General features: G+C 38.0%; 2 protein-coding genes across 3 annotated transcripts; both read left to right on the top strand.

Moving 5' to 3' along the window:
- Window positions 1–315: 315 nt before the first annotated feature.
- On the top strand, window positions 316–12311 carry LOC127807954 (V-type proton ATPase 16 kDa proteolipid subunit-like). The gene is made up of 3 exons (XM_052346207.1): window positions 316–498; window positions 649–934; window positions 11851–12311. The coding sequence occupies exons 1-3, from the start codon at window positions 417–419 to the stop codon at window positions 11981–11983; spliced, it is 501 nt and encodes a 166-aa protein (XP_052202167.1). The 5' UTR covers window positions 316–416; the 3' UTR covers window positions 11984–12311.
- A 1962-nt stretch (window positions 12312–14273) lies between these two features.
- LOC127807187 (acetyltransferase At1g77540) lies at window positions 14274–19706 on the top strand. Of its 2 annotated transcripts, none has more exons than XM_052344856.1 (2): window positions 14274–14613; window positions 19100–19247. In XM_052344856.1, the coding sequence occupies exons 1-2, from the start codon at window positions 14362–14364 to the stop codon at window positions 19112–19114; spliced, it is 267 nt and encodes an 88-aa protein (XP_052200816.1). In that variant the 5' UTR covers window positions 14274–14361; the 3' UTR covers window positions 19115–19247. The 2 variants fall into 2 exon arrangements, with proteins under 2 accessions (XP_052200816.1, XP_052200815.1); XM_052344855.1 differs by lacking the exon at window positions 19100–19247 and adding an exon at window positions 19443–19706 and having other exon boundaries at window positions 14279–14613.
- The last annotated feature ends 49 nt before the right edge of the window (window positions 19707–19755 follow it).

Here is a 19755-nt window from a genome sequence, read left to right as displayed (position 1 = left end):
TTGCGAAAATCCTATCTCACCCAACACTGAACTTGAATAGGTCTTACATCATAAAATTTAATTATTATATTTTTGACAAGAACAATACATTTATTATCAACTTAATAAATTTTTCTTGAACTTAAAATAATAAACTTAAGAACAATACTTAATATTACAAAAAAACACAGCGGAGCCCCGCCCCGGACTCAAATGTCCGCAGGCTCCGCCACGACCGTTCCACGTCGGCCCCTGGTTTGTAATTCCAACTAACACGGAGGGCATTCTTGTAAAAGCATCCTCCCGATTGCCACTTATCGTGAACGGAAGGAGGAGCCGAACCTTTCATCGCAACAAATCGCAAATAGAGTTTCTCCAAACATCATAGGAACTACGAATTGCATCTCGTCGGAGCTTCCACATCTCCGTAACCAAACATGTCGTCTTCAACGTTCAGCGGCGACGAGACGGCGCCGTTCTTCGGGTTCCTCGGAGCCGCCGCAGCCCTAGTTTTCTCCTGTAAGCACTCTCTGGTCGCTTCTTCTGTGTTTCCCTGCAGAATGCCCTAATTTTTCCATCTAAGGAGACGGATTCGGAAAATTGAAGTTGAATCGGAGTCTTTTAGAGCGTTGATTTCGTTTTGTCGGGATTATTTGCGTTTTTGAACAGGCATGGGAGCTGCTTATGGGACCGCAAAGAGTGGGGTGGGCGTGGCGTCCATGGGAGTGATGCGGCCCGAGCTGGTGATGAAATCCATTGTTCCGGTGGTTATGGCCGGAGTCTTGGGGATTTACGGGTTGATTATAGCTGTTATTATTAGTACGGGGATTAACCCCAAGGCAAAGTCTTATTACTTGTTCGATGGCTACGCACATTTGTCGTCGGGTCTTGCTTGTGGGCTGGCTGGTCTCTCGGCTGGAATGGCCATTGGAATTGTGGGTGATGCGGGAGTTAGGTAATTGTTGATGAATTTTCCGATTTGTTGGTTAGTAGTGATTAAAAAGTTAAAAGTATTCTTTTGCATTTTTTTTCCTTGGAGAATTCATGGTTTGTCAACTTGCATTAAACTGCCACTGGGAGTTACTGCAAAATGTAGGTTTACATAAAAGATCCACACTATATATTTATCCTTTTGCATTATTTATGGGTGAATTCTAGGCGTATATTGATAACATTGTTTAATTGACGAAAGAAAAATGATACGATAATAGAACTTTTGGGAGTAGATTTAGAACTAAGAGATTTCAAGATCAGTGGGACTATAACTGAATATATATTATGCAACTCTGATAGATGCTAAAGTAGGGACGGTGAGGTAGTCTGTGTTAAAGCTAAGAAATGACAAGTTAACCAATGTCAGTATAGAGAAATTGGCATTCATGTGATGCAGAATTAAGGCAGGACAAACTAAGTAAAAGAATATTTTTTCAAGACAACTAGAAGACATGTTTTATGCAATTATGGGTAACTAATAAACATGTTAATAAAATGAATTTGGCTGAGATGATCTTACAAAGGTAAAGTTGTGGAAAAATGGAATTAACTCATCCACTAGATTCTAGAGGCAACTTTTATTGAAAATAAAATAAGAAAAATCAGTGAGCATATGTAATGAAGTTGAGCCAGTGCTCTTTAATTTGGAAAAATTGTCATTATCCACATATATCTAATGCTAGTGGACATTTTTTATTTGGCCCCGGGGGGGGGGGGGGGGGGGGGGGGGGTGGTCGTGGTTCAATGTTAACTTGGTTTGAGATAATAATGGAGGACTTGATACGTTTATGGTTTGATGAAAATATGACAGTTCATAGGTTGGAATGGAGAAAGAGGCTTCATGCTGCTGACTTTAAGTTCTTGGAAAAGGGTTAGTTGTGTTTACTATTTTGCCAGATAGAGTTGAGACACTTGGAATACATTGGTTATTCATTGCTGTTTTATCTGAGGTAATTTGGCTTGAAGGTCAATCCATGTGAATCAGAACTGGTTATGGTTGGTACTATCAAATTTTGGGGGATTGGCTTCTAGTATGGGTTCACAGCAATGTCATGAACCTAGGGTTTTAATAGGAAAATACTGAGAACAGAGAGGATTGGAGGGGGAATTGGATAGAAAGAGGGAGTTAACAGACATAATTGAGAGAGAAATGCAGGCAGAACAGAACAAGAGAGAGAGTCAGAGGGAAATGAGGGAGAGATCTGTGAAGTTGGGAGAGAAATCAGAATTCAAATTATCATTCATTTGTGTCATTCTCTAATTATTCTGGCTTATTTATAGGCTTTCCTATCCTTTCAGTTACAATACAATTGAAAGGTACAACTACTATAACAGCAAGTATAACCACCAAAAGAATTACGTATAATACATAATTACCACCCTATCCTTGGGTCGTGACAAGCAAGTTCTCTTCATACCATTTATTTGAGTTGCCTTATGAATGTGTTTTGTTGTGGAATTTGCTTGGGATGGGGTGACATACAGTTTTCAAAAGATACTAGTCAGTAGAAGAGGAATAATCTTTCATAAAAGTTGAGGTTATTCCTTTAAGGTCACCTGCTAACAGGTTTCATCTCTGTTTAGAGTTCTTATATCAACTGCTCAAGTTTTTGAAAGTTGCTAGACAATTTTCTACAAGGAGAGGTTAAATACACCTTCTGGATGGTGATTGGGCTACAATGTTTCATCTACTAGGTGCAGGGTTTTAGGGATATAGGGATTTGGTATTACAAGGTTCCTGGGGCATATGCTGATGTGTGAATGGGTCAGGTGTTAAAGGAGGCCTTTAGAAAGAACAGATTTTCTTTTGAGGTAACTGGGCAACTCCTGCATTGTGGTGGTTACAGTCCTGGGCTGTGGAAGGGATTTCATTTTGTCTGAAAGAAATTTGTGGGTATTTCACTTCAATATCTGGTAGCAAAGGAAGGATAAAATCATAAAACTTTAGCGTCACATATGTGTTTCAGGATATAACTCTTGCATGATCTACAGACTGCTAGTCATTCTAGACACTGGAGACTTTCCTGACTGTAATCTCTCTGGTTTTAAATAGGGATAGGGAAAACTCTCATGCAGCACATGCTATAAGTTCACTAAGCTAGCATCTTGGGACACCCCTCTGAGGAAGAACATGCAGACTAGACTGTGAAGGCATAGAGTTTGTACTGCTATTACTGGTAGACTATGCAGTTAAAGGAGTAGGATGTTGCTTGTGGACATCAACTTATGATGACAAAATTAGAGCGGAGTCTTTTGGTTTAATTCTAAAGGGGATGGTATAGGTTTTGTGGAGTGGCTACCGAATTGATGTTGTATGTGTGCTGGCTTTGCAAGGAGAAAGTGCTTATGAGTGATATACAGTTTGGAAAACTGAGTTTTGTTACTGACATTATTTGAGGCACTCATAATCAGCCCTTATACTTCTATGGTATTGTCAGAGAATGTTTGGCATTTATCCTGAGCATTATTGGGATGTCCTTGGTGTGCCCACTGGGGGCGGTGGTGGCATCTGGTAGGGAATAGGAGTTGGTAAAAGGAGAATATTCCATTAGTTGAGTATCCTTTGGATAGACTAGAAAAGTCAGTTTTCATATTTTGATCAATTCATTTGTCATCTTGGGGAGGGTCACAACCCGGGTTGATTTTAGATTTTGTTGTGGAGATTCAATGATAGTTTAGCTGTTTTCTTGAGGTTTTTGTAAACTTGTTGCATCCCTTTGATGATTTTGTCGTAATTATTATTTATTTAAAAAAAGAAAAACATAGTTCATACTCCTGCAGTTGCAACACAGTAATGCACAACCTTTGGTTGTGAAGTGTTAATGAACTATATTCCAGGACCATCAAATGTGCACCTGTAGCATCAAATCAAAATCTGAATCTCGTGTTGCCATTTCCTCTTTGTTTGAGATAATAAAGTTGGAGTCAGGTTTTTAGTTGCTAGCTTTACTAGAGGTGATAGGCACATGCTTTGTGTGCAAAATATGTATGCATAGTTCTTTCTGATTTTCTTTTCCACCATTCTTCTTCTCTCTCTTTGGATTTGTAAAAGAAATGATTAGTTAATGAGGAGTTGGTGCAGTTGGATAATAGAGAAGTTATAATTAATAAATATATTTGCATATTTATCCTTTAAATACTTATATAATATTGGACATCAAAGTGTTGAAAAATGCAGATGTGTGTGTGTGTGTGTGTGTAAAATGTTTAAGGATAAGATTGTCAATAAAAAATCTGACACAATTCAGAAAGGGGAGACACCTGATGGCGTTCTCCCTTTATATAATAAAATAGTATTGATGTGTGGCAATGATGTCCAAATCATTGTTTGTAGCAATTGGGTTTTACTACAAATTCTTGATCCTTCTGAATTGTCCCAAATAAAATGAACTATAAGACCTAATCATCTTAAGCCCTTGTTTTTGTAACATGCTTTTTATCTTATCCATATGTGGCCTAGGTAAGAAAAATGGTAGTTTATCGAGTTGTTGCGTGTCTGTTTATATGATAACAATATCATATCAAGCATTTATCCAATTATGTGGAATCAACTACATGAATTTTAGTTCTCTAGTCCTTTCTTTTTGTGACCATATCTTCTAACTATCATTGGCTTTATATAAATAACTCTATTTCTAATTTTATCTTGTGTAAATTGCACTTGGACCCCATGTGGTTTTTTGAGTCATTTGCCTAAAGACGCCCATGTGGTTAAAATTGTTCCAGGAAGTCCCTGTGATTACCCCCCCCCGCCCCCAATTTTTTTTGCTTAGACACCGTCTACATAAAATTTTCAACTGACGGCATTTATGCAATGGTTCAGACAACGTAGTTGTACTTCATCCTAACCACACTAAACTCACATAGGTTAAAACTTGGGGGAACAAAGAAATTAGATTGTGGAAGAAACAGAGTTGCTGAGGCTGCAATCGTTGGAGAAGACCAGAGGAGAAGTTGGTGGTGTTGGAGAAGAGCTTTGTTGTTGTCACCATTGAGAAAGAGGGAGGAGACATCATCATGTAGAGGTTGAAGAAGAGACCCAAGCCACTTGGGTTGGACGACTAAAAGGGGAGAGAGAGAGAGAGAGGGTGAGAGAAGGGGAAGGGGATGGGCGATTGAAAGGAGATGTCATGAACCTAGGGTTCATAACAGGTTTAAGGGTAATTGGGGAGGAATTAGGGAAGTTAGATCGGAAGAGATATGGGGGAAGTTAAGGAAGAACAGAATAGAGAGGGAAAGAACGAGAGTGATTAGAGAGAAATTGGAGGAAGATTGAGAGAATTCAAGAGAGGGAAATGAGAGATTTCAATTATCAATTCAAAGATGATTCTTCTCATACAACAGTGGTTTATTTATAGCCTCACTGCCATTGCACCCATGTGCAATACGACCACCCATGTGTAATACAATTGTAATCCTAACAAATATTATATATTTATTACAATATTACCCTCTATCGCCCTAGGAACATAACAATTCCCCCCGCCTTGAAACATTTCTTGTCCCCAATAAATGCCAAACCTCCACAGCTTCTAGTATGTTTTTTCCTTCTCTTCCACGGCTTGGATGGAGAAGGTTTGAAAAACCTCTGTATGCATAACAAATTTGCAGTGGTTCTCATGTCTTTGAATATTTCATCACCCTTCGCAACGATATCCGCAAACGCCTTTACATGCAGCAATGTAGAAGTGTCAAATCTAGGAGTTGCTGCAACAATTCTGGTTGTAGCAAGAATGAACAGAGCAGCAAGAGCTTTGTTCTCCACCGCAAAACTCTTGGCTTCTTTAGCCCTTTTCCTTATCTGAAATCTTGTTAGGAATTTATTTGTTGAAGGCATGCCCTCTTGCATTTCCAAAACAGTATTTTTCTTTATCGATGCAAAACACTGTAACCCTCCTTGGGAATTGGCATTGTCCAACTTATGCAAAACCTCATTTTCGACCATATAGCTTGAATCAATTCTTTTCAGTAGTTGTCCTTCAATTACAAGCTGTCCCCATACTTCCTTATCAAATCCACACACCTTCACAACATTAACAGATGTCCCAGCTAAGGACATACCTCAAAACATACCATTTTCCAGCAATAGTAAGGGACTCAAATTTCCTTGCCCTTGCTGTCCGGACATACTGGTTGCATAGAAAGTGACGAGAAAGTCTCACAGGTTCCTTAATGGCTGAAACCATGCCTCCATCTAGGGGTGGCAATTCGTGTTGGCGGATCGTAATCGTGTCGTGTCGAGACATACGTATAACACGTATCAAGCTAACCCGAACACGACTTGTTTAATAATCGTGTCAAATTTCTTAAACCCGAACACGACACGTTTATTAAACGTGTAACACAACACGACCCGTTTAACCCGTTTAACTAAACGTGTCATGTCGTGTCGTGTCACATGTTAACTTGTTTAACCCGTTTAATATAAACGGGTCGTGTTGTGTCACCTGTTAAACGTGTTATTTAGTTTTAAACGTGTTATTTCGTGTATAATCGTGTTAACGTGTTCAGATCAACCCACTAACCCTTTTAATTAAACATGTCATTTCGTATATAATCGTGTTAACGTGTCTAGGTCAATTCGTTAACACGTTTAATTAAACGTGTCATTTCGTGTCTAAACGGGTTAGACGGGTTGACCCACCTAAGACACGAAAATAATCGTGTCATAAATGGGTTGATCTGTTTATGACTCGAACCTGATTAACTTCAACCCTAATCCGCTTAACTCTATGTCGTGTAATCGGGTCGTGTCCAAAATTGCCAGCCCTACCTCCATCGCAACCTTCATCCCAAACATGATTTATAATCGGGTTATCTAATGAGACAATAACCCTGGCTGGAATATCAGTTGCAAGGAAGCCATCTTTGTAGCAGTTCCCTTTCCCACTTTGATTTATAGGCTGTTTTTCAACCAAGTCATCAGCCTCCTGCCCTTGAGAAACGTGGGTCACACCAATCTCCTTATCCACCCTTCTTTCCTCTCCGGCATCCTAAGCTATCAATGATAGGTTCCCTTCAGTTATAGCGCTAGCTTCCTTAATATTGACTGCAGTTTCAGCAAGAATCTCTTGATTCTATGCAAATAATTCAGCAACTCTTTTTTCTTTGTGTTTGTCGGAGCATCCCTGTACATGAACTTCTTTTTCAAAAAGTTCAGTTGGTTCCTTTGGATTGGCTGCACTAGCAACCTGATTGTTACAACTCTCCTCCTGGTCAATTCCACCTAAACTAGAATACTTCTTCTGCCCACAGTCAGAGGTACGCCATGAATCATTTTCCCATCGTTTTGAACCCTCCTTAGGCTATGCATTTTAGTAAACTCCTGAGGCAGTGATGCTTCCTTTACCACGTCCTCCTTATCATCTTTTTTTGCCTTAGAAGTTTTAACATCCCATTTTGGAACAACATTTTTGTCCCCCTGCATTGGACACTGAGATTTGTCCATGAGGTTCCGACTCCAGGAATGAGTGAAGTAAGGATTCCCCACTGAATTAGGTTCTGCTCCAGTTCTTCGAGTACAGTAAGGAGTAGTTGTAGGATCTGGTAGCGTCTCTATAATAATTGGATCAGAATATTCTCTAGAAAGCAAACAAGCAGGTAATCTAGCCTGATTTCTTCTGGCGAACATTATCATGCACTGGTCCCTCATTCAATTTCTGAAATCATCAATAATTTCACGCTTGTGATTGATGTTTTCTCGCAGCAAATCGGCAACATTGTCTATCTTCCTTTCCACTGCCGATCCTACCGATCCAACTTGGATCTGCCTCTCCGTCATCGTCGCTGTCACTGGAGTTTGGGCTCTCGTCAATCTCTATAAGTTTCGTTTGTTTCACTCCTCCTAAATAGATTGCCCCAGCTGCAGCTTCTTCAAAATTCTCCTGTGGATAGCTTCAAGGATAGCCACTACATTTGGTAATTTCGAACAATCGGAACTCCTCTATTACTGCTTCACCTTCAACAATCGTTTTTTTTTCCCTCCACAATTTGAACCAAGAGTCCTTTATAATCAGATCAGAAGCAACCGTCTATCCACCTTTAAATTACCTACATGCATCAGAATCAAATTCCAAAATCAACGGCTGCGAATTAATTCTCAGCCGAGAGTCCCACCCAAACTCACTGGAATTGCCGAGGTATGCTTCACCTTCACACGTCTTCCAATCTAGGCTGAGTTTAGCAACGTTTCCAGCCACGAAACTACTGCTGCACCACTTTGATTCGCCTCCAAATTCAACTCGGTATTACTATGGACCTCTCCTAGCCTACATCATCTTCAATTTCGAGCCGAAGTGGCTTTGCTCGGTTTTGCTTTTCAATTCCGAGTTTTCTCTACTCGGCGACGCCTTCTAAATCCAAGTTCAATTCCGAATTTAGTCGTTGCTTCTTCCCCGAGGAGCGTTGCCTCCAATATTCAAGTCGCAGTGGATTACGGAATCTGCTTCGCCTGCTGTTTCCGACTTGCAACAGTCGCGGCCCTCCCAATCACCATCCGCTAGTTGCAACCATCGGCTCGTTTATAGACTTCACCTGAATTGCTTCACATAATCGCCAAGGAAAATGCTTGGTTCCAGCAAAAAAACTATCGGCTCACCTCTGATCACCAACTGCGAACGCTCCTACGTTCACATCGCCTTCATCTAAATCGCTGTTCACTCAATTGTCTAGCCTAATCACCTTCAAATTTCAAATTGAAATTATAGCCAACTAATCGATCGGAATTCTCCTATCGAAATTGCCTGGGTTGCTCGCTTGCTAATTCTGATAAGCTGAAATTGCTCTAAGAGTTGTCGGAAGCACCGTCGAAACGACCTAGCCAAGTCGTTTTCACACACCTTCACAATCTGGACCTTAATCCAGATTCTCAGCCGAGAATTCCTCCGACGGAATCACTGAAGTTGATTTAACTTGCAAAATTTGAACACATACTGCTAGAATTCACAACTTGAATGGCCGGCTCTCTTCAAATCGAATCAAATCACAGCCAAGGATTGGTGGCTCTGATACTAATTGTCGTGAACCTAGGGTTCAGAATAGGTTTAAGGGTAATTGGGGAGGAATTAGGGAAGTTAGATCGGAAGAGATATGAGGGAAGTTAAGGAAGAACAGAACAGAGAGGGAAAGAACGAGAGTGATAGAGAGAAATTGGAGGGAGATCGAGAGAATTCAAGAGAGGGAAATGAGAGATTTCAATTATTAATTCAAAGATGATTCTTCTCCTACAGCAGTGGCTTATTTATAGCCTAATTGCTATTGCACCCATGTGCAATACAACCACTCATGGGCAATACAACTATAATCCTAACAAGTATTATATTTTTATTACAATATTGCCCTCTATCGCCCTAGGAACATGACAGGAGGGACCCAAGTGTCATGTACTGGCTATGTAGGGATCTACCTTATATATGGAGGGCTATAGATATTGAATAGTTGTACTCAATTAGTTACAGCAGTGAGGGCTTGTACCTAGGGAAATAGCTTATTTGATTCTAATTCCCGGAACGTGGAGACGGTTACCAGCACATAGACGGTTACAAGCTGTCCCCACCCAATTGAAATATCAAATACAAGAATTTTGATATTTCTTCTGAATTTCTCTCTCTTCTCCCTCCTTTCTCTGTTCTTCTAATTCCCCCTTCTCCTCTAATATACCCCCTCCCCCCCCCCCCCCCCCCCCCCCAAAAAAAAAAACTCCTCCTCTAGCATTCTTACTGAATTGGTGAGAGACTTGGTCAGATCCTTTGGGAGCTGACACCAAGCCACTTGGATCTCGATTATCATCAACAAAACAATAGTATTCTCTCTATTGTGGGGACTGAGTTCCTTCAACCTCCAACAACATAGCAACATTGGTGATCTAGTATGGTTGGTTCATGGTGACAGAAGGCCCCTTCTTCAATGATTGTAGAGCGATGCCAGGCTTTTTCTTCTTCTTCATGGCATCATATTCATTGCAATAATATATCATAAAAAATTAATAGGAAAGATGCAAAATCAAGAATATGCAAAAGGGTTATTTTGTTTCTTTCCTTGAATCATAGTGTATGAAATACTTCCCTTTTCTTCTCTACCGATCTCGTTAAACTGTTGATGAAGTGACTCCAAAATTGTTTATGACCTGCACAATTGTAAAGAAATTAAGCTAAAATTTGCAGTTGTCTCCCTCCTTTTACAAACACAAATCACAAGGAAGCTAAAAGTTGTCTCCATCTGTAATTTTCAATCAATAACTTCATTAAAACCCTAAAATAGCTAATATTCAAATTACTTAAAAGAGATTCAAAGATAATAGAGATTGATATCACATAAAGATTTTATATACATAAAAAAGATATGTAAAATTGATCAATTGCGAGAGAGATATCGAGAAAAAGACTTGGAGAAAGAACTGTTAAATAATTGAACCAAAAATGTTGAGGAATGAACCTCAATCCACAGCCCAACTGAGTTAATGTTGAGGAATAAACCTCAATCCACAGCCCAACTGAGTTAAAATTGACACCATATGTGTGAAAAATTAATGGATGGGTGTCCGAGCAAAAACAGTAAACTGCAGGGACTTCCAGGAACAATTTGAAACTACAAGTTGTGAAAATGGCCCAAATCATAAGAGGTTTGGGTGCAGTTGACCCCTTTTATCTTTTCTTGTATGGCTGCACATCCATCTTAACATTCTTATTTCTGTCATGTTCATATTTTGCACATGTTGGTATTTTACTTCCCAACATTCTATGCCATATGACATAGCTGATCTTATAGTTGTTTTATAAAATTTTCATTTTAGTTTTAATAGAATTTTACTATCACATAAAATGTTCGATGCACCTTTTCATTTTAACTATTCAGCCTTAATTCTATGGATAACATCCTCACTAATATCTCTATCTTTTCGGATGATTGATCCAAGAAATCTGAATTAACCTTTTCTTGATGTGACTTGATTTTCTAGTTTTACCATAACATTATCCACACTTCTATTTTTACTGAACTTATTTTCTATGTATTCAGTTTTCAATGTTCTGTACGTAAAACCTCTAAGATTCTAAAATTTTCCTCTATATCTCGAGTTTAGTATTCACAGATTCTTTTGTCTCATCCACTACCTTACACCAAGGCACTTTTGGTTGGATATGTGTAGTGAGTTCATCCATTACTAAGGCAAATAGGTAACAACTTAACCTTTCAATTGAAGCCTCAATATCTCCTTCACGTGTTCTGATATGTGCTTTTGCTCCATGATAAAGGAGTCCTTTTTCCCTAAAATCCTTCACAAGACTTCTCTAGGAACTCATGAGCTTTTTTTAAATCAAACACTATATGCAAATCCTTTTCTTTATATTAGTATAATGGCTTGTATGTAATTTTTAGAACAGCAATGAAAATCTTCTTTGGTGATAATTTCTCACGTAGACCTCGGAAAGAGCAAACTTTTTGATTGTCCAAAACCAACTTTACCTATATGCTTCCCACTAAAATTGGACCAGATCTGCAGCTTATTATCGAAAGCTCTCTCTCTCTCTCTCTCTCTCTCTCTCTCTCTCTCTCTCTCTCATATTCTTTTACTGTACTTACCCCATTGGGATTTTTAAAACAGTGGAGAAGGAACTGATGCAATTCATCCCAAAGTTATATGAAGGCTTATGGGCAGGGTTTTCCTTGTCTAATTTGATCTTTCCCCTTTTTATTTTTCTTTCTGTGGTCATGGAACAATGCCAAGAGGTTTGCTGAAAGTTATCTCAAAATTATTTTAGGAAACATGGAATCTTATTTGCTTTCTTTGTTTCTGGGGTTCGTCAGGAATCATCAGAGTGTGGATCAGCTTTTGTGTTGATGCCCTGTTCTTTCTTCTTCCTAAACCGGGTTTATTTTCAGGGCTAATGCACAGCAACCAAAGCTTTTTGTGGGCATGATCCTGATCTTGATTTTTGCTGAAGCCCTTGCACTCTACGGTCTCATTGTGGGGATCATTCTCTCGTCTCGGGCAGGCCAATCTCGAGCAGATTAAAAAAAGAAAAAAAAAAAAAAACACAGCGAGGTAGCTAGGCTTGGATTTACTGGACTCCTGAATTCAACTAATCCGAAGTTTATGAGTAACAGGCGGGCAGGCTGCCATGGTCTGTTAAAACTTCATTGATATATATATATATATATACATATACTTTTTTGTTGCAGAATCAATTTGTTGTCTGGATTCTGTGATGAATATGACTGTTTTCTGTAGATGTCTACTCACTGCCCCTTTGGCTTTGAGATGACCCTGGTTGTGGGTTGGTTGGTTGTGCCTTGTGGAGGCGGCCTTTGGTTGGTAATGTTAAAACTTGGGAGTTCATGTTCATCACTCATCAGCAATAAGGAATTCTTTTTCTGCTTTGCATTCTAATGTTAAAAACTTTCTTTGTTTTTATGAGTAACAACTTAATGCACCGAGATGTTAAAAGACACATTTACCCTTCGTCAATTAACATCCATCATTACTCTCTCTTCGTTTCTTCGTTTGTTTCCTCATGTTTTATGTGCATACATCGTGCGTGGGTTTGTGTGTTAAGTGTGCTTTTAACTTGATTTGAGTTGAGGTGAAATACTACTTTACTGTCGGTTAGTTTTAAAAATATTTTAATTTTTAATTTTATAATTAAATGTCTTAATCCTTTATATTTTTTAAAAGATTATAGCATTTATTTTTAGAAAAATTAGAAATTAATAAAAATAATGATTTTTAATTTATCGTATGAAGTTGAAAATTTATTTATTTTTTTAAATTTTGTAATGGGAGATTTAATTATTTAATAAGAAATTAAAGTTAAAAAGAAAAAAGTGTTTTTTTTTTAAAAAAACTGAATTAAGTGTTAAAATTTTGTGTTTTTGTAAACTTAGAATCTTTGAACTTATATTTTTTTATATACTCTAAATTCGTTATTTTGTAATAACTTAAATAAATTTTAATTCTTCATATTTTCAATAAAGAGTAAAAACTCTTGTATTTAGAAACATATTTTAACAAGTATATTTATTTTCATGCTACTTATAAATTTTCTTTTACATAATAGATTTGTTGCGCTATATATTCTGTAATTATTAATTATACATAGATTTATAAAAATATATTTCATATGTAACAATAAATTTTATATAATTATAAATTATGTCTTTTTTATTATTTTAACATTTAATTTAACTTTATTTTAATATTTTATAAAAAAATATTATTAAAATTTATAAAATATTTTTAATTCAGATTATACTTATATTTTCTAATTCAGGTTATAAAATATTTTAAGTGTCTTTAATAATTTTTTATTTCTTATATTTTATTAACCAACATTTAAAAATTTTATTTATAATTTTATATAATGAAAGACGTTTTATTCGATTGATCTTTTAAGGCTGTCTCAACATTTTGTCAAAACTCTCACCAAACCAAATTTTTAGTGAGACAAGCCGATTTGGGACATGCAATGTTGCTCGCCATTGTCAAATCCTCTTCTCAAAGTTTTGGCGAACCCAAATTGTCTTGCTAGATTTGACGATCCATCTTATCCAAGCAACCCTCATCCATTTTGATTCTACAACGGCTATCTCAACACTAGTGCAAGCTGATTTGTCATCAAAAGAGACTTATGATTGTAGCAAATTTGGAGACGGAGGTCCACATGGTTGAAGATGACGATTAGAAGAGGAAATCAATTGGAGAAGACAACAACTTAGTAGCAGAAGGTGAGCAGATGTGGCAACGGAAGGGGAACAGTTATGATAGCAATAACTTTGAGTGATAGGGTTGTGTATTTTTTTTCTATAAATATGGTTTGTGTATTTGATTTTGAGAAATTTTTTATTGATTTGTGTATTTGATGAGTGATATATTATATATTTGGTTATTGATTTGTGTGTTTGATTATTACTTTTATATATATATATGTGTATTTATTATTAAATCATAAAATAAATATTAAAAATTTATAATAGTAAAAATTATATGTAAGGTAAAATAAATAAAATTAAAATTTATTAATAAATAAAATAATTAAATAAAAAATAGAATAGGGATGGTGAAGTAAGGACAAAATTTTAGATACGATCAAAATTTTGTCATCTTATTTAGAATTATCGTTCTTGCGTGATTTTTTATTATATTTTTAATTTTAATAAATAAGATAAATTGTAGATTGAGATTTTATCTTATTATATAAAGTAAAAATTAAATTCACGAGATGCTAATACAAATCATAATTTATCGCGAGCTATCCATTTAACTTAAAGCGGGAGCTATTTTCTCGCCTCATTTGCTCAAATCATTATCCGGTTGTTGGTTAATGATAAAGAAGCGTAATTTTTGCAAGTTTGAAGTTGGAGGAACAGAGAGAGAGAGAGATAGAGCCTGCGCGTATGGAGGAGAAGAAGGGTGTGGAGGAGCCGAAGATCGTGTGGAACAAGAAGCAGAAGAGGTTCGAAACAGAGGACAAGAAAGCGTATCTTCTCTACGATCTCAGAGATGGTGGCAAAGTCATGGACATACTTCACACCTTCGTCCCTCCCAGCAAGCGGGGCTTGGGTTTGGCCTCTCATCTCTGCGTCTCCGCCTTCTCCCACGCCCGCTCCAATTTCATGTCCGTCATTCCCACCTGCTCTTACGTCTCTGTAAGAACTCTTCTTTTTCCTTTTCTTTCTATATGTATGTGTTTTCTTATGAGGTTTCATTTTTATCCTGGTTATGTTTCTCTACAATTGTGGATTTTCTATTTTGTAATTAGGTTTCTGAGTTTTTCTTTGTGGGGATTTCTCGCTTGCTTTATATGCAGTTGTCGGTTTGTTTATCCCGATTAGGGTTTTTTATGCTTTGGTTCATTTGCTCTGTGCAGTTATGTGTTTTCTTTTTCTGATTAGGTTTTTCAGATTTTTGTGGGTTTATGAAAGGATTTATGTGTTTATCCGGAAAGGTTTTTTAGATTTATGAAAGGATGAAAGGAAAACAAAACGTAAAATTACTTATTCCAGAACTTCTTGGGATCAAAATAGGCTTCACCCCTTCGTCTATTACTGTCAAGGTTTTAAAGGAGAACTGGAAAATAGAGGTGTCTGTTGATGGGAATTCTTTGATCCTTTATTCCTACTCTCTTCAGACTTGAAAGTAGATGGTCAAAGTCACCAAATTTGAATTAGGACCAATAGACCAAAAACTAGTACTGCAACACTGATTGAAGGGGAACAAACCGAGATCAACAGAATTGAGGCCAGGGAGAGAATCGAATTAACTAAAGTTGAAAATTGGGATCTGAATTAAATATTTATTTATTATTTAAATAAAGTTGAAATGAACTTAGAATGCTATTATTGCAGTTGAAAATATATTGGGAGTGAAAATGGAAAGGCGGGAGGAGGGAAAGACAAACAAGAACTTGAAATTGAAGATACTGTGAATGTAAATAGGTCAGAAGTAGGATGGTCAGATTTATATTGTAGGAGAGAATTAAGCCTATATTATGTAGGGAAATCTTGTTAAAGGCCCCTTAGACCCTTTTATGTGAAAGTGTTAAGTGGATCACAGGAGGAAATGCTGAACTGCATTGGAAGGCATGGGAAAAGATTGCATAAACCATAGGTTTTTGTCAGGACCCTACAGTGGTTAAGGTAGTTAACAAGTAGAGGGAAGTGCAACTAGAAGCTGTTAGCAGTAGTTGATATAGTTGGAAGGTTGTAACAAAGTAACAGTAGGAGCTAAACGGTTAAAGGTGGTTGTAACAATTGAACCGACTATGACGATGGGCCTATATAAGAGCCTTTCCCTCTCAATAAAGGATCATCAATGAATATTAAGATGAAGTTCCAAATCATTTCTCCCTCAATTTCTCTCTAATTTGTCTCTCTTTCCCAACTCTTTCCCTCTCAACACCAACCCTGTTTCTCTCTAATTCGTTCTCCCTTCCCAACTTTCTCTATCTTGTTCTTTCTTTCTCTTTCCAAGTCAACCCTAATTCTCCTAATCAAGGAGAATTTACTCTGTTAGGTTGAGACCCTGACAATTGGTATTAGAGCTTGAGACTTGGACCAAGGAGAATTTGTTCAAGGTGATGGCGGACAGCACTCGGTTGAAGCAGATGGAGCTTTAAATTGAGCAAGTGAGCGCCACAACGGTGGATGTCCAAAGGAAGTTGGCGACAATCGATGAAGTGGGAGCAAGCATTGGATCGCAAGCTTGGTCAGGTAATGGCGAGTATGAAGGAGGAGGTTTCGGGCCAAATTCGAGAAGTAAAGGATCAGGTATCCAGCCAAATTCGGGGGGTCTAGGATCAATTTTCTGATCAGTTCTGGGAGATGAAGGATCAAATTCAAAGAGCTTCATGCTCATGTTTGTGGGGTAGAACTCCGTCAAATTATCGGATGAATTTCCTCCAAGAGAGTGTTTGGAGCCGGTTCTGTCCGGGTCGGGAATGGGACCAAGAACCATGGAAATGGTGGAATTGGAGGCGGAGACACTAGCGATGGAGGAACCCAAAATCGGCCGAGTCAGAAGGAATGCGTTTGCTGCACCAAATCGCTCTATAGAGATCGCAGGTGAGGAGACGGAAACGCTGGTGGCGGAGGAAGTTGGCCATGTGTGAGTGGGTCGGAGGACACTTGGGTCACCAATCTCGCATCCATCCCAATTTCCTTTGCCCAAATTGGACGTGCTGATGTTTGATGGACAAAACCCGTGTTGGTGGGTTTGAAGGTGTGAAAAATTGTTCATCCTCTATCAAACACCCGAGGAGCAGAAGATAACGTTGGCAGCAGCCTGCTTGAATGACATTGCCGACTCATGGTTTCAAGATTGGTACAAGTCGCAAGAAGGCGGCAGCTGGTCAAGATTCGTGGAAGATTTTTGTACCAGGTTTGGGGTCTGAAATTTGGCAGATGTGGAAGAATTTAATAAATTGAAGCAGATGGGATCGGTGTCCAGCAATACCAAGAGAAATTTGAAGAACTTAAAGTCCATTATGAGGACTATGAATCCGGGTTTGAGTGAGGCCTACTTTGTTTCGAGTTTCATAAGTGGCCTAAATGATGAACTTAGGCTGGCAGTCAAGATGCAACGACCAAAGTTGGTGAAGTAGGTGGCTGAAGGGGCTAGGCTTCAGGAGATGTGGGTGGAAGCCCTGATGAAGAAACAACAGCTTTCGGCTTGCGGCAATCAAATAGCTTTCAGTTGTGAGGATAGGGAAGCAGGGAACCTTGGCCAAAACATGAAGGGCAAGGCTGTGCCGTTTGCGACAGTGGGAAATTCATTGTTCGAAGGCCGATCCGGGATCTTTGAGCAGTGGAGACGGGCTGGCCAGTGTTACAAATGTGGAGATTGGTACATACCGGGCCATCAGTGTAAAAAAGAGTTGCTAATGTTGGAAGGAAAGGAAGAAATGCGTACGCCAATGATGTTCCAATTAAGGAAGAAGTGGGTGCAGAAGATGCTGTGCAGCTGTTCTCTATACAAGCTATTGAAGAAAAGAGGAGATCCAACTGCAGAGTGGGCAGTGCTGGTAACAGTCAGCAGCCCGGGTTAATCAACGTGGCAGATTGGAAGAAAAGAAAAAAAGTGGGCTGGCTTCTCACTTTCTTGGGGACAAGAAAGTTCTGAACCGGGGGTATTGTCAGGACCCTATGGTGGTTAAGGTAGTTAGGGGTCGTAACAAGTAGAGGGAAGTGTAACGAGAAGCTGTTAGCAGTAGTTGATACAGTTGGAAGGTTGTAACAAAGTAACAGTAGGAGCCAAACGGTTAAAGGTGGTTGTAACAATTGAACCGCCTATGAGGATGGGCCTATACAAGGGCCTTTCCCTCTCAATAAAGGATCATCGATGAATATTAAGATGAAATTCCAGATCATTTCTCCCTCAATTTCTCTCTAATCTGTCTCTCTTTCCCAACTCTTTCCCTCTCAACACCAACCCTGTTTCTCTCTAATTCGTTCTCCCTTCCCAACTCTCTCTATCTCGTTCTTTCTTTCTCTTTCCAAATCAACCCTAATTCTCCTAATCAAGGAGAATTTACGCCGTCAGGTTGAGACCCTGACAGTTTTTTAGCAGAAAGAGTGTAAGGCTCGAAAGGGTTAAAATGCCTTTGGTTTTGGAGATGACAGACATAAATCTTAAAAAGAAGGGTGTATCAAGTGCTCAGAGAAATAGATACTGTTGCATTTCTCCAACTTCTACAAGAAATCACAGGAGTGGAGATCCAAAAATAGAAATTTTGGGAGTTTAATAAATAAAAAGTACTGTAGAACTGGAAAAGACCACATGTAATGACCCATATGTGAAGCAAGACTCACAGATTGGACAACTGTTACATTTTGTGCCCACGAAATATAGAGAGTGCTCAAAAGGATTCGTGGATCAAGTCATTCCAGGATATTTGTCCAAAAAGATGGGGAGATGATTGAGGATGGTTAAAATTGAGAAGTCCATCTAGAGTTCTATGTGGTAGTAAAATCTCTTAAAGGCAAAAGAAAATTTTATTGGATTGCTATAGGCCTATTTCTGTTGTATGCTAGAATGTTAGGCAATAAAACATCAATATGTGTAAAATATGAAGATATAACAGAGATGAGGATGTTATGTTAGAAGAAATCTCTAACGGACTGCAAAAATCTCAAAAGTATTGTTATGTCTTGTGTTGAAATGATGCATCCGCAGGTGCGGATTCAATTCTACCATCTGCTCTTCTTTTTATGAGGTCAACCCATAAAATGAGTTCAAAGTTATTTTAATTTTTTATATCTATTATCTACTCTTCTTTTCAATTTTTCATAGATCCTTTTCCCGATAACCTAGAAAATTATACAATTAGAAAATTTTAATTTCATAAAAGAAATGGCCTCAAGGCAAACATGAGTTTTGTTTTCTAGCTGTCAGTCACACACTCTCTCTCTCTCTCTCTCTCTCTCTCTCTTAAATGTCGTGAATTGTGATCTTTGATTTGCTTTCTGATATATCTTTACCTAAAGAGCTGAAGAAACTGGAGCTAAAATATAAATTTAAGGGATTTAATTTGTAAAAGAATGAGCTGATCAAATGATGTGGTCTATATTGATATTCTGATATAGGATTAGGAGCCTGCTTTGCTAAATAACTATATGTATATCGACCATGGAACAGGCCCCACAGATTTGATGATTTGTATCCCTAAACAAATGTAGCTGATCCTGCTTGTAGATTCTTCTAAAGCAACATTTCATCACTTATTGCTTCAAATTAGGCTACAAGTGCTTGATCAAACCTAAAGCAAAGTATGGTAAGAACCTTTTTAGAACAAACATTAGAAACTGCGGTGATTAAAATGGTAAATTTAATGATTCAAGGGAGATGCTAATTTCTTGATCTGAAATTTTTGTGGAGATGATCTTATAAATAATGTGTTTTTCGTTTAATTGGTGAATGGAAAGTGATTACCCAGGTTTTTCTAATTTTGATGAAATAATATTGGATTGGCGCATGGCAGGGGACATTCCTTTCTCGGAATCCATCTTGGAGATGTGTCGTGTTTGACCACTCGGAGGGTCTCGAATCCAAAATATGAATTTGCTTTTAAGCAAATGTATTTGTAATCATAATTTATAAACAGTTGCTTTCCCTTCTAAGCTTTGTAATTACTGTCGCTGGAAGTAGTTTTTATGATCGTCTCCTATTTATAGGGCAATGTGTTAACTGCCTGTACAAACAGTTCATATCCATCTCATCAATCTCTGGTCAAGTTTTAATTGAACTCAAACTTGCATCGGCACCGAATTTACCCAAAAATGGGAATCTATTGA

This window comes from Diospyros lotus, chromosome 8 (assembly GCF_014633365.1).
Source record: "Diospyros lotus cultivar Yz01 chromosome 8, ASM1463336v1, whole genome shotgun sequence".
NCBI lineage: Eukaryota > Viridiplantae > Streptophyta > Magnoliopsida > Ericales > Ebenaceae > Diospyros > Diospyros lotus.
The sequence above is the reverse complement of the archived record's forward strand: the minus strand, read 5'-3'. Positions and strand labels throughout refer to the sequence as shown.

Coding starts and splice junctions, on each gene's coding strand:
- LOC127807954 (XM_052346207.1), top strand. CDS start 417: ATGTCGTCTTCAACGTTCAGCGGCGACGAGACGGCGCCGTTCTTCGGG. Junction 499..648: donor CGCAGCCCTAGTTTTCTCCT/GTAAGCACTCTC, acceptor GTTTTTGAACAG/GCATGGGAGCTGCTTATGGG. Junction 935..11,850: donor GTGGGTGATGCGGGAGTTAG/GTAATTGTTGAT, acceptor GTTTATTTTCAG/GGCTAATGCACAGCAACCAA.
- LOC127807187 (XM_052344855.1), top strand. CDS start 14,362: ATGGAGGAGAAGAAGGGTGTGGAGGAGCCGAAGATCGTGTGGAACAAG. Junction 14,614..19,442: donor CCACCTGCTCTTACGTCTCT/GTAAGAACTCTT, acceptor GGCGCATGGCAG/GGGACATTCCTTTCTCGGAA.